The sequence below is a fragment of the Canis lupus genome, chromosome 9 (assembly GCF_048164855.1).
Source record: "Canis lupus baileyi chromosome 9, mCanLup2.hap1, whole genome shotgun sequence".
In the NCBI taxonomy this organism is placed as follows: domain Eukaryota; kingdom Metazoa; phylum Chordata; class Mammalia; order Carnivora; family Canidae; genus Canis; species Canis lupus.
This window is the reverse complement of record NC_132846.1, coordinates 49386852-49401607: the sequence shown is the minus strand read 5'-3', so window position 1 is coordinate 49401607 and position 14756 is coordinate 49386852. Positions and strand designations below refer to the sequence as shown.

Genomic DNA, 14756 nt, shown 5'->3' with positions numbered 1-14756 from the left:
GGATTTAACCCAGGGATGCAAATTAACATCCAAAAATCAATTACTTGGGGGATCCCTGGGTGGCTCAGCGGTTTAGTGCCTGCTTTCGGCCCAGGGCGTGATCCTGGAGTCCCGGGATTGAGTCCCGCATCAGGCTCCTGCATGGAGCCTGCTTCTCCCTCTGCCTGTGTCTCTGCCTCTCTCTCTCTCTCTCTCTCTCTCTCATGAATAAATAAAATCTTTTTTTTAAATAAATAAAATCTTAAAAAAATCAATTAATCAATACATCATTATCAATATGATGATAAAAAATCACATGCAAAAGAATAAAATCACACACAGTAAAAACAAAAATCACAAAAATCTCAAATGCAGGAAAAGCATTCAGCAAAATCCAACATCATTACATGATAAAAAAATTCAACAAACTAGGAATGGAAGGGAACCTGATAAAGGGTATCTAATGAAAACCCACAGCTAACATTATACTTAATGGTGAAATAATTAAAGTATTCTCTCTAAGATCAAGAATAAACAAGGATGTTCACTCTCACCACATTTATTCAACACTGTACTGGAGGTTCTAGCCAGGGCAACTAAGCAAAAAAGAGAAAGAGAGAGAGAGAGAAATAAAAAGCATTCAGATTAGAAAGGAAGAAGTAAAACCTCTATCTGCAAATCACATGATCTTGTATACAGAAAATCCTAGGGAATCCACTACAAAATTAATTAGAATAAATGAGTTTAACAATGTTGCAGGATATGAGATCAATATTTAAGAGTCAGTTGTATTTCTTTTTTTTTTTCTTAAAGATTTTATTCACCTATTCATGAGAGACAGAGAGAGAGAAAGAGAGAGAGGCAGAGACACAGGCAGAAGGAGAAGCAGGCTCCATGCAGGGAGCCTGATGTGGGACTCGATTCTTGGTGTCCAGGATCACACCCTGGGCTGAAGGCGGCGCTAAATCGCTGAGCCACCCAGGCTGCCCGAGTCAGTTGTATTTCTATACAATTAAACAACCCAAATATGGAATTAAGCTAACCATATCAATAATACTATAATATGAACGGATTAAACAATCCAATGAAAAGGTATAAGTTGTCAGACTACATTAAAAAACATGATCCAAAAAAATAAAAAAATAAAAAAATAAAAAAACAAAACAAAACAAAACAAAAAAACATGATCCAACTATATGCTGTGCTGTCTAAAGGAGACATACTTTATAAATTCAAAGACGAATAAGACTGAAAGTAAAAGGATGAAAAAGATAAATCATGCTAACAAGCAACCACAGAAAAGCTGGAGTAGCTATACTAAAAAGAGGTGAAACAGACTTTCCAACAAAGACTTATATAGTCCTATGTAGTCAAAATAGCTGATGGAAATCTCTAGTACCAGTTTACTGAAATATAATCTAACTATTTTGCAATATAAACTTAAGAATGCATACATTTGACACCTGTCAGAATGGCAAAAATCAACAGCACAAGAAACAACAGGTGTTGGCAAAGAGATGGAGGAAAAGGAACCTTGTGCACTGTTGGTGGGAATGTAAACTGGTGCAGCCACTCTGGAAGACAGTATGCAGGTTCCTCAAAAGTTAAAAATAAAACTACTCTATGATCTAGCAATTTCAATACTAGGTATTTACCCAAAGAATACAAAAACACTAATTCAAAGGGATACATGCACCTGTGTTTATAGCAGCATTATTTACAATAGTCAAGGTATAGAAGCAGCTCAAGTGTCCATCAACAGATGAATGGATAAAGAAGATGTGGTGTGTGCATATATAAATATTGTATATATATACATACATATGTATTATACATATGTATAATAATACATATGTATGACATATGTAATACATATACATATGTATGTGTATACATATATATATAAATAGAATGTTAGACATAAAAAGAATGAAATCTTTTAGCCATAAAAAGAATAAAATCTTGCCATTTGCAATGACATGGATGGAGTACAATGCTAAGTGAAATTAGTCACAGAAAGACAAATACCATGTAATTTCACTCATATGTGGAACTGAGGAAACAAATGAACAAAGGAAAAAAAAAAAGAGAAAGAGAGACAAATCAAGATATAGACTCTGGAATATAGAGAACAAACCGATGGTTACTAGAGGGGAGGGGGGTGTGAGGATGGGTTAAATAGGTGATGGGGATGAAGGGGTACACTTGTCCTGATGTACACCAGATGATGTATGTGTACACCCAAAACTAATATAACACTGTGTTAACTAACTGGAATGAAAATAAAAACTTAAAAAAAAAATACATATTTGGAGGTCACTAGGAAAATAAGCCCAAGTAAATCAAGTCCTTTTTGTTTTATATACCATAAAACCAAATCCACTTTCCCTCTCGTCAAAATAATGGAGCAATTAATGGATCTCTTGTCAATTTTTTTTCTCAAGTTTTTCAACGTTTTTTTTTGCCAAGCAATTAATCTCTAATTTCTTAAATTCTATAGCGTAAGCAGTTTGAGATTATATGGTGATTTGGAAATAGTAAGATGCCTTGAATCTGATTATTACGATGTCATAGAAAAGTAGAGAAATTCTGCTCAGGATATTAAAAGATCTCCTTTCTGCCTCTGATTTGCAAGAAAGCTAGTCAACTACATAGGACTCACTCTCTCAGGTCTGCTTTCTCGGCCAGGTGGTTTCAAAATATCATCCACATTCTTAGATTCGGGTTTCTTCTCAACCCGTGGAGCTGGAGGTGGCTGGTGGCTTAGTGAAGGAGCTGGCAGGGGCATTCGCTCCTCAGGGTAAGTTCTTCGTTCTCCTAGAATACCAGCAGTTGAACAAAATTACTATTTATATGGTAATTATTTTAAATTTTAACTTTCTTCGATCATGCTAAGGTAAAATAATTTATGATGACTTGGGAGGCACCCTTAACCTTAATAAGAGAAAATTTAAAGTAATGTGAATCTACTGAAATCAAGAAAATAAAAAGATTTAGGTAAACAGAATATTCTAAAAAATACTCAAATCATTTTTGTTTGTATTAAATTTAGGGGAAAAGTTAAGCAACAGGACATAGAAGAATAACAATTACACTTTGCTGGACAGTCCCAAGTATGATTTATAGTCTGTCTGTAATGCCAGCTTTACAGCTTTATGAACAAGGGTCACCAGCTTAGGAAAGCTTGCTCTTACAAACAGGGATGCGTTTTTAGATTAAGTGTATAGTGGTGAAAAACTAAAAGCAACCTAAATGTCCAACAAAAAGGGTTTCATATTTTATTCACTCAATGGAATATTACAGAGCTATTATTATAATAGGTTTACATATAGAAAAATGTATATGGTACAATATTACTGGGAATAAGCATGATAAAGAAACTGTATTTACACTTTGATTACAACTCCATTAATACATACATGAAAAGAGAATGAGAAGAAATATACAAAATTATAATAGTTGTGGTATGGTAGATGGTGGCATTATAACTGATTTTGTTTCTATTTTCCAAATTTCTTTAATAATACAAAAGAACAATTTGTTTTCTTTCATTAATTACATTGTTATTTTAAAATTTTTTACAAAAATTAAAAAAATTTTTAAGTAGGTTCCACATCCAAACATGAAACCAAACAGGGGACTTGAACTCATGACCCTCAGCTCAACACCTGAGCTGAGATAAAGAATTGGATGCTTAACCGAATGAGCCACCCACGCACCCCTACACTGCTATTTTTTAAATAATGTTGCCATCTCTGAAAAATCTGTGACTACATTTTGCTCTGAAAGTTTAAATCCATAGCTACAGTGGGAATCATCTCCAGTGGTTTGCATTCTCAACATCCTCATAGTTAATAAGGCACTGCTTTACCTCCAAACATGGATGGTCCTTCGTAGGCTGGTCGGTCAGACTTCCTGTCATAGGATGGCCTATCAAATCCCCCTCTTCTGGATGAGGAATGGTCTTTTTTGTCTCGATATGACTGAGTCCTAGAAGATGTTAACAGGGAGTGCTTTAGAAAATAAATGTGGAGGTCTCTGTCTTACAATGCAATACCACTATCTGCCCAATTTTTTCCATGGGTAGTTACTATACATAGTCAATATTTTTATTTTGCTTTTCTTTTTTTAAAGATTTTATTTATTTTTATTTATTTATTTGACAGAGAATGTGAGAGGGAGAGAGAGAAAAGCACAAGCAGGGAGAGTTGCAAGCAGATGGAGAAGCAAGCTCCCTGTGGAGCAGGGAACCTGATGCAAGGCTCAATCCCAGGACCTCGGGATCATGACCTGAGCCAAAGGCACACGATTAACAGACTAAACCACCCAGGTGCCCCTTTATTTTGCTTTTCCATTTCAGTCTGACTTGCATACACATATCTAAAGAGCTCATGAATTGCAAAAATACACTGTTTGCCTACTATTTAAATAATGGCTGCATCTTTATTGACAATACTATTTTGTTTCCTCACTGGCTATCCTCATCTCCCATTTATTTCTCTGGATTTCAAGCTCACAAAACTCAAGCATCTAGTTTCCTAAAGATTAGTCTGGAACTGTTCTTCCCTCTCCAAACTATACACACATGTATAAAAATTTATGAATTTCCTTTAGATGCAATGACTTTTGCCAAATTTAAGTCTATGGTAATTTGTATACCTGGCAAAAAAGATATTTTTCATAACATACCTATCATCTCGAGGTCTGCGTTCTCTATCAAATCGATCCCGGTCGTAGTCAATAACACCCCGATCCCGGTCTCGGTCTCTGTGTGTCTCCCGATCCCTTTTGAAATCTCGATGATCTGCGATGACATTACTTTGACGATCAAAATAAGGCTCACGATCTCTGTCTCTATCATAACGATCACGTTGGCCTGCATGCTCTACGAAATAATTAGTATAAAATAAGAGCTATAGACCTTCTTCTGAAATAAAAGCTGAAGACTGCAAATCTAACTTTAGAACTAATATAAACTATTGTTCTAAATTCAGCTTATGAATCTTTTAGCTATTTTAAAGGGAGGCCCAGATAATCTTATCAAAAGGAAAAGCAAATGATAACTAGGTCCTAAAAGGTTTAAAAATACTGCTCTCTCTGGGACTCCTACCTGTCTCAAAAGTTGATCTTTCAGGTAGTGGATCTGGACGCAAAGTTATTCTTTCTCCATAGGGTATCTGTTCAACTTTATTAGTGGACATATCTGGTGAAACAAATCAGGGACAAAACATGGTAAGAATGAAGCTAAAAGAAGACAAAGCTGAAGCTAACAATTTCTTGACAATCCCAAATACAAACCTGTCACCATCACTCACCTCGGCCATGGCCATAATCAACAGTCTGCTGCACTGGTGGTGGTTTGGACATTGGTGGCATACCCATAGGCAGTGGGCCAGGAGGGGGAATGGAAGGGTGCAGTGGGGGTGGTAACACTGGAGCAGATGGAATTGTTCCAGTTTCTGGTTTAAATTCTGAATTCAGTCCTTGTTCATCATTTGTATCCCAGAGACCGTAGAAAGAATCTTCATCCCAGCGTTCCTGTTCCACAGCTGAAGTTTGTGGCTTTATCACTGGAGGAGGAGGTGGAGGAGGAGGAGGAGGAGGCGGTGGTGGTGGTATTGGGATAGGCGGCCTGGTCACAGGAACAGATGATCTTGCTGGGGGAGCAGAAGGTCTTACAATTGAACCTGGTGGTTTACCTATAGGAGGGGGTGGTCTATAGGACCCTGGAGGCTGGAGAACAGAGTAAATGGTTTAGTAGATAAACACATCATTATGTTTTCACACATTAGCAGCAATTAAAATCTGATTCTCTGTCCATAAAAGAAAAGGCTGACAAACTGGTCATTCAAAATTAAAAACTTTTTGTGTTTAAAAATACACCAATGGAGAGAAATATCTAAATCATGTATCTGACAAAAGACTTGTACTTAGAATATGAAAAATTTTTACAACTTAATAAGACAAATAATAGGGAAAAAATGGGCAAAAAATTTGGACATTTCTCCAAAGTAGATACATAAATAAGCACTTGAAAAAATGCTCAACATCATTAGTCATTAGGGAAGTACAAATTAAAATCGTAATGAGATACTATCTCATACCCAGTAAATGGCTGCAGTTAATAAAACAGACAATAACAAATGATGGCAACAATGCAGAGAAATAAGAACCCACTTAGATTGCTAATGGGAATGTAAAATGGTACAACCACTTTGGTAAATGGTTTAACAGTTGCTCAAAAAGTTAAACATAAACTTACACACTCAGCAATTCCATTCCTAGGTGTCTATCCAAAACACACACACACACACACACACACATCCACCAAAGGACTTGCAGAAGTATTCACAGCAGCATTATTCAAAATCCAAATTTCTGTCAACTGGTGAATGGATAAACAAAATATGATAATCCATATAATAGAATATTTCTTGCCTGTAAAAAGAAATGAAGTACTGGTTCATGCTACAACATGGATGAACTTTGAAAACATCAGGCGAATTAAGAAATGACAGACATGAAAGACCACATGTTGTATGAATTCCATTTAAATGAAATGCCCAGAAAGGCAAAACTACAAAGTCAGAAAGTAGATTAATTGTTGCCTGGAACCTGGGGTAGGAATGAGGATTAACTGCAAATTGTCAAAAGGGATCTTACTGGGATAACGAACATGTTCTAAAACTGGATTATGATGACAGTTGCACAACTTAGTAAATTTATTTAAAAATCACTGAACCACACAATTAAATGGGCAAATTACATGCTATATTATACCTCAATTAGGTTATTTAGAAAAAGGAAAAAAATTCGTCTTTGCCCTTTTGCTGGATTGGGCTGGTTGGCTCTTGCTATTGAGGTAGTGACCTATTTCATCCCATCTTTCTGACCCTCTTACATCTGGAGATCTTCATATTTCTCTAAGCTTTTCCACCTAGATACATAAGCCTGGGTCTTTTCTTACAATCTTGCTCTTTGGGTGTCTAGGTAGCTCAGTCAGTTGGGGATTCCCTCTTGATTCCCTCAGTTCAGATCAAGATCTTGGGGTTGTGACATAAAGCCCCATGTCAGGCTCCAAGCTAAGCAGAGATTGAGACTCTGTCCCTCTCCTTTTGCTCCTCCTGCTGTCTCTAATAATAAAATAAGTACATAAAATCTTAAGAAAACCAAAACAAAATCAATCTTGTTTCTCATTCTTTGTTTTTTTCCCTCTACCCTTAACTCAGCAACAGGAATGTGGATTCAGTTCAGCCCGTATCTGCCTTGCCCCAAAGCACCCAATTCTAGGGATTCTTCTCAAATGCCTGAGATTTATGGGTCTAAAAAAAATTATGTGTCCTTGCAAATGTCATCTGTTGAGACACCCCATGTGGAAACTGTCTCTCCTCTTCCTTCCTCCATAGATCTGCTTATTCAGGACAGCCCCGATTCTTCCACCAGTCCCAGAGTAAAACTACTGGCCGCTTCTATAGAGGAGAGCACAGTGAAGAAGGAAGGTATGGCCCTGGGCAAGAAACAGAAGATCAGAACCCTGTCCTCTCAGAGCTATATGTACTCAACGACAGATTTCAGAGACAGAAATACCTCACTCTAAAGTAGATCCGAACTTCCCAACATTCTGATCCTTAGCTATAAGCAGGTTAAGACCTGGTTCCAGAACCAGAGAATGAAATGTAAGAAGTGGCAGAAAAATAACTGGCCAAATAGCAAGTGTGACTCAGAACAAGCTCAGCAACTATTGAATACTCAGGCTTCTCTTCTTACTACCAGGAATAACTGATAAACACTTCTGGAACCTTTCAATATAGAGCAACCAGACTTGGAACAGTCAGTCTTGGAGCAACTATTCCTGGAAGAGTCAGAGCTGGTGCCCCCAAGCCTGGAACAACCAGACCTGGAACAATCAGCTCCACAATTGTGGAGAGGAATCCTTGCAGCCCCAGATCCAGTTCCAGCAAAATTCTGTCAGTGATTTGGAGTCTATCTTAGAAACTGTTGGGGAAAGCCAATAATGTAATACAAAAAACTGCTAAGGATTTTAGCACCCAGCAAATAATGGATTTATTCCCAAATTACTCTGTGAACACAGACCCTGAAGACGTATGATGATGAGTGTATTATTCAATCTCAATTTGGGCAGCGGCTGTATTACTTTTCCTAGTATTTATATTTTAGGGTCCTGTTATCTCTGCCTTGATATTCTGTTCCTCACTGTGCTTATTTTGTCAAATTGAGGGGGTATGACTGGAGTCTAATCAAGGAAGTTTCAGTAGCATTGGCTGCTATGGACAACACGGCATGTTTCTGGCTATAAATAACTAGATACTATACTAATTTGGGTATCTTTAAGCTCTAGGATCTAACCTCAAGAATAGGAAGTAAAAATACAAAGATGTGTGACAAAGGATTATTTGTATTTTCAGAGACTGTGAAGCTTTACTTGTTAATAACTTCAATTGTTACGGTGAAGGGTTAAACCACATGTGCTTCACTGATTTCCTCTGCCCCTTGTGTTGTTTTACACTAACTCCTAATGTGTTCATTATTTTAGTATTTGCAGAAAGATGTTTTGTATTTTAATGTATCATGATAATAGTACCAGTTGGCTGGCTGGTTTACAGGTTTAAGTACAAATAAATAAAATACCCACTTAAAAAAAATTTGTCCTCAACACTACCATCCCCTCCCCTCCAATGTACTATCCTCTCTCTTTTCTCCTTCCTGAAATATTAGGGAGCTAGCCACTTAGATATAAATGCCCCAGGCCCACCCCACACCTACTGAATTTCTGTAGGGGAGATCCTAGCATTAATTAAAAACAAAACCTCCATGATTAATTCTGATGTTGACCACTTGGCTAAGAATCTCTGCTATAAACTATCTTTTTCACTCTGGTGGCCTATCTCTACAAAAATAGTGAATTTCCAGTGAAATAAACTCTAGCTAGCCTCCTCACTTCTATTCAGTTGTCTAGTTGACAACAGTAGTTTGTGGCAGGACTGGTACCAACATACAACACCAAAACCAGGAAACAAAACAAAGAAACTGAATAGAACATTTAGTAACCTACTCAAGAGGGAGTGCTACTGTAGCGTGCAATGGTTGCATTTGTTTTCACAAAGCAATCACCAAATGTCAACAGAAATATGTATTAAAGAGACAGTAGAACCTCTTAGATAGATAGGTCCTACCTATCTACTCAATACTGAAACCCAATTATTAAATTTTATTTTAATCTTTACAAGTTTGATTCAAATACTCACTACACTTTTCTTTTAGTTCATTGTTTCTAGTTTGTTTGTTCTTCACTGACAGCTATTTTTTTTAATTTATTTTTTATTGGTGTTCAATTTACTAACATACAGAATAACCCCCAGTGCCCGTCACCCATTCACTCCCACCCCCTGCCCTCCTCCCCTTCTACCACCCCTAGTTCGTTTCCCAGAGTTAGCAATCTTTATGTTCTGTCTCCCTTTCTGATATTTCCCACACATTTCTTCTCCCTTCCCTTATATTCCCTTTCACTATTATTTATATTCCCCAAATGAATGAGAACATATAATGTTTGTCCTTCTCCGACTGACTTACTTCACTCAGCATAATACCCTCCAGTTTCATCCACGTTGAAGCAAATGGTGGGTATTTGTCATTTCTAATAGCTGAGTAATATTCCATTGTATACATAAACCACATCTTCTTTATCCATTCATCTTTCATTGGACACCGAGGCTCCTTCCACAGTTTGGCTATTGTGGCCATTGCTGCTATAAACATCGGGGTGCAGGTGTCCCGGCGTTTCATTGCATTTGTATCTTTGGGGTAAATCCCCAACAGTGCAATTGCTGGGTCGTAGGGCAGGTATATTTTTAACTGTTTGAGGAACCTCCACACAGTTTTCCAGAGTGGCTGCACCAGTTCACATTCCCACCAACAGTGTATGAGGGTTCCCTTTTCTCCGCATCCTCTCCAACATTGGTTGTTTCCTGCCTTGTTAATTTTCCCCATTCTCACTGGTGTGAGGTGGTATCTCATTGTGGTTTTGATTTGTATTTCCCTGATGGCAAGTGATGCGGAGCATTTTCTCATATGCATGTTGGCCATGTCTATGTCTTCCTCTGTGAGATTTCTGTTCATGTCTTTTGCCCATTTCATGATTGGATTGTTTGTTTCTTTGGTGTTGAGTTTAAGAAGTTCTTTATAGATCTTGGAAACTAGCCCTTTATCTGATATGTCATTTGCAAATATCTTCTCCCATTCTGTAGGTTGTCTTTGAGTTTTGTTGACTGTATCCTTTGCTGTGCAAAAGCTTCTTATCTTGATGAAGTCCCAATAGTTCATTTTTGCTTTTGTTTCTTTTGCCTTCGTGGATGTATCTTGCAAGAAGTTACTATGGCCGAGTTCAAAAAGGGTGTTGCCTATGTTCTTCTCTAGGATTTTGATGGAATCTTGTCTCACATTTAGATCTTTCATCCATTTTGAGTTTATCTTTGTGTATGGTGAAAGAGAGTGGTCTAGTTTCATTCTTCTGCATGTGGATGTCCAATTTTCCCAGCACCATTTATTGAAGAGACTTTCTTCCAATGGATAGTCTTTCCTCCTTTATCGAATATTAGTTGCCCATAAAGTTCAGGGTCCACTTCTGGATTCTCTATTCTGTTCCATTGATCTATGTGTCTGTTTTTGTGCCAGTACCACACTGTCTTGATGACCACAGCTTTGTAGTACAACCTGAAATCTGGCATTGTGATGCCCCCAGATATGGTTTTCTTTTTTAAAATTCCCCTGGCTATTCGGGGTCTTTTCTGATTCCACACAAACAAATTATTTTAAGATTTGTGTGGAATCACTGACAGCTATTTTAGACCTTACACAGACCAGCCAACAATATATGCATTCCTTACACATTTACTCACATATGGGCTGTGCTTTAAAAAAAACTTTTTAAGTAATGAAATGGATTTGGCCAATATATAAGGATGCTGTTTAACTAGAGATCACTACAGGCTACAGTTAAAGACAAAGAGTTACTACCTAAGGATAAACATTTGATTATGGCATTTTAAACTCCAAGAAAATGCCATATAAGACAAAAACTTTTGTGTGGAGCACAGCTATCCAGACCTGTTTCAAATATCTTAAGAATACTTGGGACTTTGGGATCCCTGGGTGGCGCAGCGGTTTAGCACCTGCCTTTGGCCCAGGGCGCGATCCTGGAGACCCGGGATCGAATCCCACGTCGGACTCCCAGTGCATGGAGCCTGCTTCTCCCTCTGCCTGTGTCTCTGCCTCTCTCTCTCTGTGTGACTATCATAAATAAATTTTAAAAAAAAAATTAAAAAAAAAAGAATACTTGGGACTTTGTCTATAAATAAAACAAAAAGTATTTTCTTCACACTACATAGTGAAAGCAATACACACACTTGTAAAAAAACAAAACAAAACATCCCTACAGTATTTATATGAGAAAGGATTAGTATCTATACTATATTTAGAATAATATAAATTGGAAAAAAAAAACCCTTAAGAGTCAACAGATAAATGGATAAAGAACAAAATAGAATTTTTATAGGAAGAAATTAGTTAACTAATATGGAAAAATACTCATGTTCACTATTAAAAATGCATATTAAAACATTTTAAAACTATTAAATCTACCAAAAATATTAAGAAGCTGACACCTGCAAGGCTCTAGTATACATATTACACAACTATTTTTGAGAGCCACTGGCTGTATTTCAGGAATCATTATAAAAGGTCTTTATTCTGTTACTGAAGTATCCCACTTTGGGAATTTAAGGTTATTTTAAAAAGTTATCTAGATTAAGAACTTGACACAAAAAATTCATTAATGTTCTATTAATAATAAGGCTGAAGGATTAGAAACCAATTGTCTAACAGAAGTGGAATAGTTTTAATAAATTATGCTTCAAAAATAATAATGTATGCAGGAATACAGAAAAATGTTTATGATTTGTGAAGTGAATAAAGCAGACACATGGAACTATAATTTGAAGCTTCTACTATTTGCTAAGAGATACAAAGATAAAAGACATAGTTCCTATCATTATGAGCTCTAAATATTTTATTTTAATTTATTCATTTGAGAGAGAGAAAGAGAGACAGAGTGAGTGCACGTGTGCACAGCACACAAGCAGGGAGAGCAGCAGAGGAACAGGAAGAAGTAGACTCTCCACTGAGCAGGGAGCCCAATGCAGGGCTTGATCTCAGGGTCCTGGGAGATCATGACTTAAGCTGAAGGCAGACGCTTTACTAACTGAGCTACCCAGGTGCACTAAGAGCTCTGTTTAGAAGGAAAGACAGACCTGATAACAGACAAAATACAACAGGATAATGGCCATGACAGAGGCTTGTATAAGACGTTACAGAGGTACATGTGAAGGCAACCATCTTACACAAGTGTAAGAGAAGATACAGAGCTGAGTTCTAAAAAAATGAACAAGGATGAACTAGTTGGAGAAGGGATAAGAAGAGAAAGAAAAGAAACTCTGTTTTAGAGAACATGCATGTGCAAAACAATAGAGAGGAAGAGCCTGGCACACTTTGAATTGTAGGAAGCTCCATGTGGAACGAAAGCAGAATGTAGCAGAGTGATGGTAATGGTAAGTAATGTTAAGTTCAGGAAGAAAACATAAAAGGTCATGCAAAAGACTCTAGATTTTATCCTGAAAGCCATGGGGGAATACAAAAGCATTCTAAAGTGAGGGCACATGCAACATAGTGAGATTTATGTTTTTGCATGTCCATTTTGGCCAGAAGCCCCATCAGTGCTGTCTTAAGTGAGGTGTAGGGGTACACAGTGGCACTAGAGAACTTTTTCAGGTGATGGAAATTTTGTTCTTCCTTCTATTTGTCAAAACACAAACCTATGTAGGCTTAAAATGAGTTATGAGATGTAAACTAAACCTCAAAATTTGATTAAAAAATACAGCAAAACAATCACTCAAGCAGCAGAATGGAAAACGGGATCAGAGGGGAGTGAGATGGGGAGATGAAATAATCTGAAATAATATAGGCAAGAGCCGATGAAGGCTAGAACTGAGATTGTGGGGAAGTGGAGGACAGTATATTTGAACACTATTAAAAAGGTAGTAAAATCAATCAACAGAATGACTGGATATGGAAAGGCAGGACAAAGAAAAGAATGAAGGCTGACTTTCAGGTTCCCAGCTTGGGTGACTATGTGATGGTGAGGAGAAAGAACAAGTTAAATAGAGAATGATAATGAGTTCTGCTTTGAATCTGCGGAGTAACAGGAGACACATCAAGATGCAGATGGATGCACACACAGGTCAGGAGACAGGACATGGAGAGGTGACATCATGGTGGTTGTTGGTGTTAACAACTATATCTGAGTGTTACGTGTTAGACCAGAGTGAAAGGGAACATTGAAAAATGAAGAGTTAATTTCATGAAATGATTTGGGTTTTTTTCTCTCATTGTGTTGTTACAAAGTTATTTGCATGACAATATTTTTAAAGCCCAACACTGGCTTAAAGGTAAAACAACAAATAACAACCACAAAGATGAATGCAAAACAAATAGAGAATTTGATCAAACAAGTCTTCTTTAACAGAACTTTACAGCCTGAACTGAGGCATGACGTTTGATCCCTTCCTTAGCTGTGGAACTAGTAGCTTGAGGAAGTGGGGAGACTATGAGGCTCATAGGAGCAAAGTTCATGGGGAGCCCTCGCACTGCCCAGATGAAAAACAGCACTATTTGAACAAAAGAGACTATTAGGAAAATTCTACAGTTTTGTGAACATGAAGCCATGTAGCTCAGGTGTGCTTGGTGTACTTATCAAAACCTAGGGGAAAAATGCTCACAGGCGACCACATTTAAAAGATTTTCAAAGGTCAATTACCACTAGCTTTATACTTTCCCCAAATTTACATTTTTTTGTGGAGGAAATTTATACTTATTACAATAGGAAAAAGAAATCAAACAAAACATACAAACATACAAAGTAGGAATCATTTCATTTCCTGAGCACACATTTTGCCATACCGGGTACATTCCAGGCCTTGAAGATGCATTCTGCAACCTCGTGTCCTGGGGTGGCAGATGGTCAGGCATCTGTGGCTCCGACCCAAAGTCTTTCATCTTCTGAAGCTGTTCTTTTTGTTCCCTGTGAACAAATAAAATTGCCATGGTACATTAGGCATGTTTACTCCATTCCTAAGTGACTACAATTGATAACAAAGAACAAAAAAGAGACCTAAAATCCTTGTTCTAAAATCCTCTCAGTGCCCACAGAGCACAGGCAGGATAACATTCTTTTGCCTATATGTAGCTAACTGACCAGTCATCTACAACCTATAAACGACTACAAATTATCAAAGATCTTCAAGGGCAGATTCTATAATCTGCCTCATTAGTCTATTCTAAAATATCATCTACTTGTCATGTTTTTCTTTCATTGAACAAAAAGTTGTCTCACTATGTCTTTTGTTCAATACTCTCTAGACCAAAGGTTGCAACATGGTGGCCAAATATGACCTAGAAAGCGATTTTTTTTTTATTTTTTGAAATTTGGCTTTCACATCAGTTTTAAAAATCTGAATTAGCTGCCATTATTTACAAAGCAAAATATTTCATAGATAAATTCAAATTTTAAAGGGATTTGGTAACAATGGGTTTAAGTTCCCACATGCCAATGATGAGCTGACAGGAATAGTGGCTGTCCACTTTAGATGAAGCGGTTTGCCACAATCCTCACCACATTCAGTAAGTAGTTATTCTGGCCCATTTTT

The 14756-nt window shown here is 37.2% G+C and overlaps 1 protein-coding gene and 1 pseudogene across 3 annotated transcripts in view; one reads left to right on the top strand and one right to left on the bottom strand.

The window, feature by feature from the left end:
- Positions 1 to 14756, bottom strand: part of YLPM1 (YLP motif containing 1) — a 78706-nt gene that overhangs the window by 28860 nt on the left and 35090 nt on the right. For 2 of the 3 annotated variants that reach the window (XR_012036904.1, XM_072839342.1), the window contains exons 6-11: positions 14011 to 14131; positions 5295 to 5712; positions 5090 to 5182; positions 4669 to 4864; positions 3851 to 3969; positions 2642 to 2796 (exon numbers count right to left, since the gene is read on the bottom strand). Coding sequence is in view for 2 of the 3 variants with exons in the window: in XM_072839342.1 (XP_072695443.1) it covers positions 2642 to 2796; positions 3851 to 3969; positions 4669 to 4864; positions 5090 to 5182; positions 5295 to 5712; positions 14011 to 14131 (1102 nt within the window). In the remaining variant the exon portion in view is untranslated. The remainder of the gene's footprint in view (positions 1 to 2641; positions 2797 to 3850; positions 3970 to 4668; positions 4865 to 5089; positions 5183 to 5294; positions 5713 to 14010; positions 14132 to 14756) is intronic. The other variant, XM_072839343.1, reaches the window with a different exon arrangement.
- LOC140640619 (homeobox protein NANOG pseudogene) lies at positions 7217 to 8142 on the top strand (annotated as a pseudogene).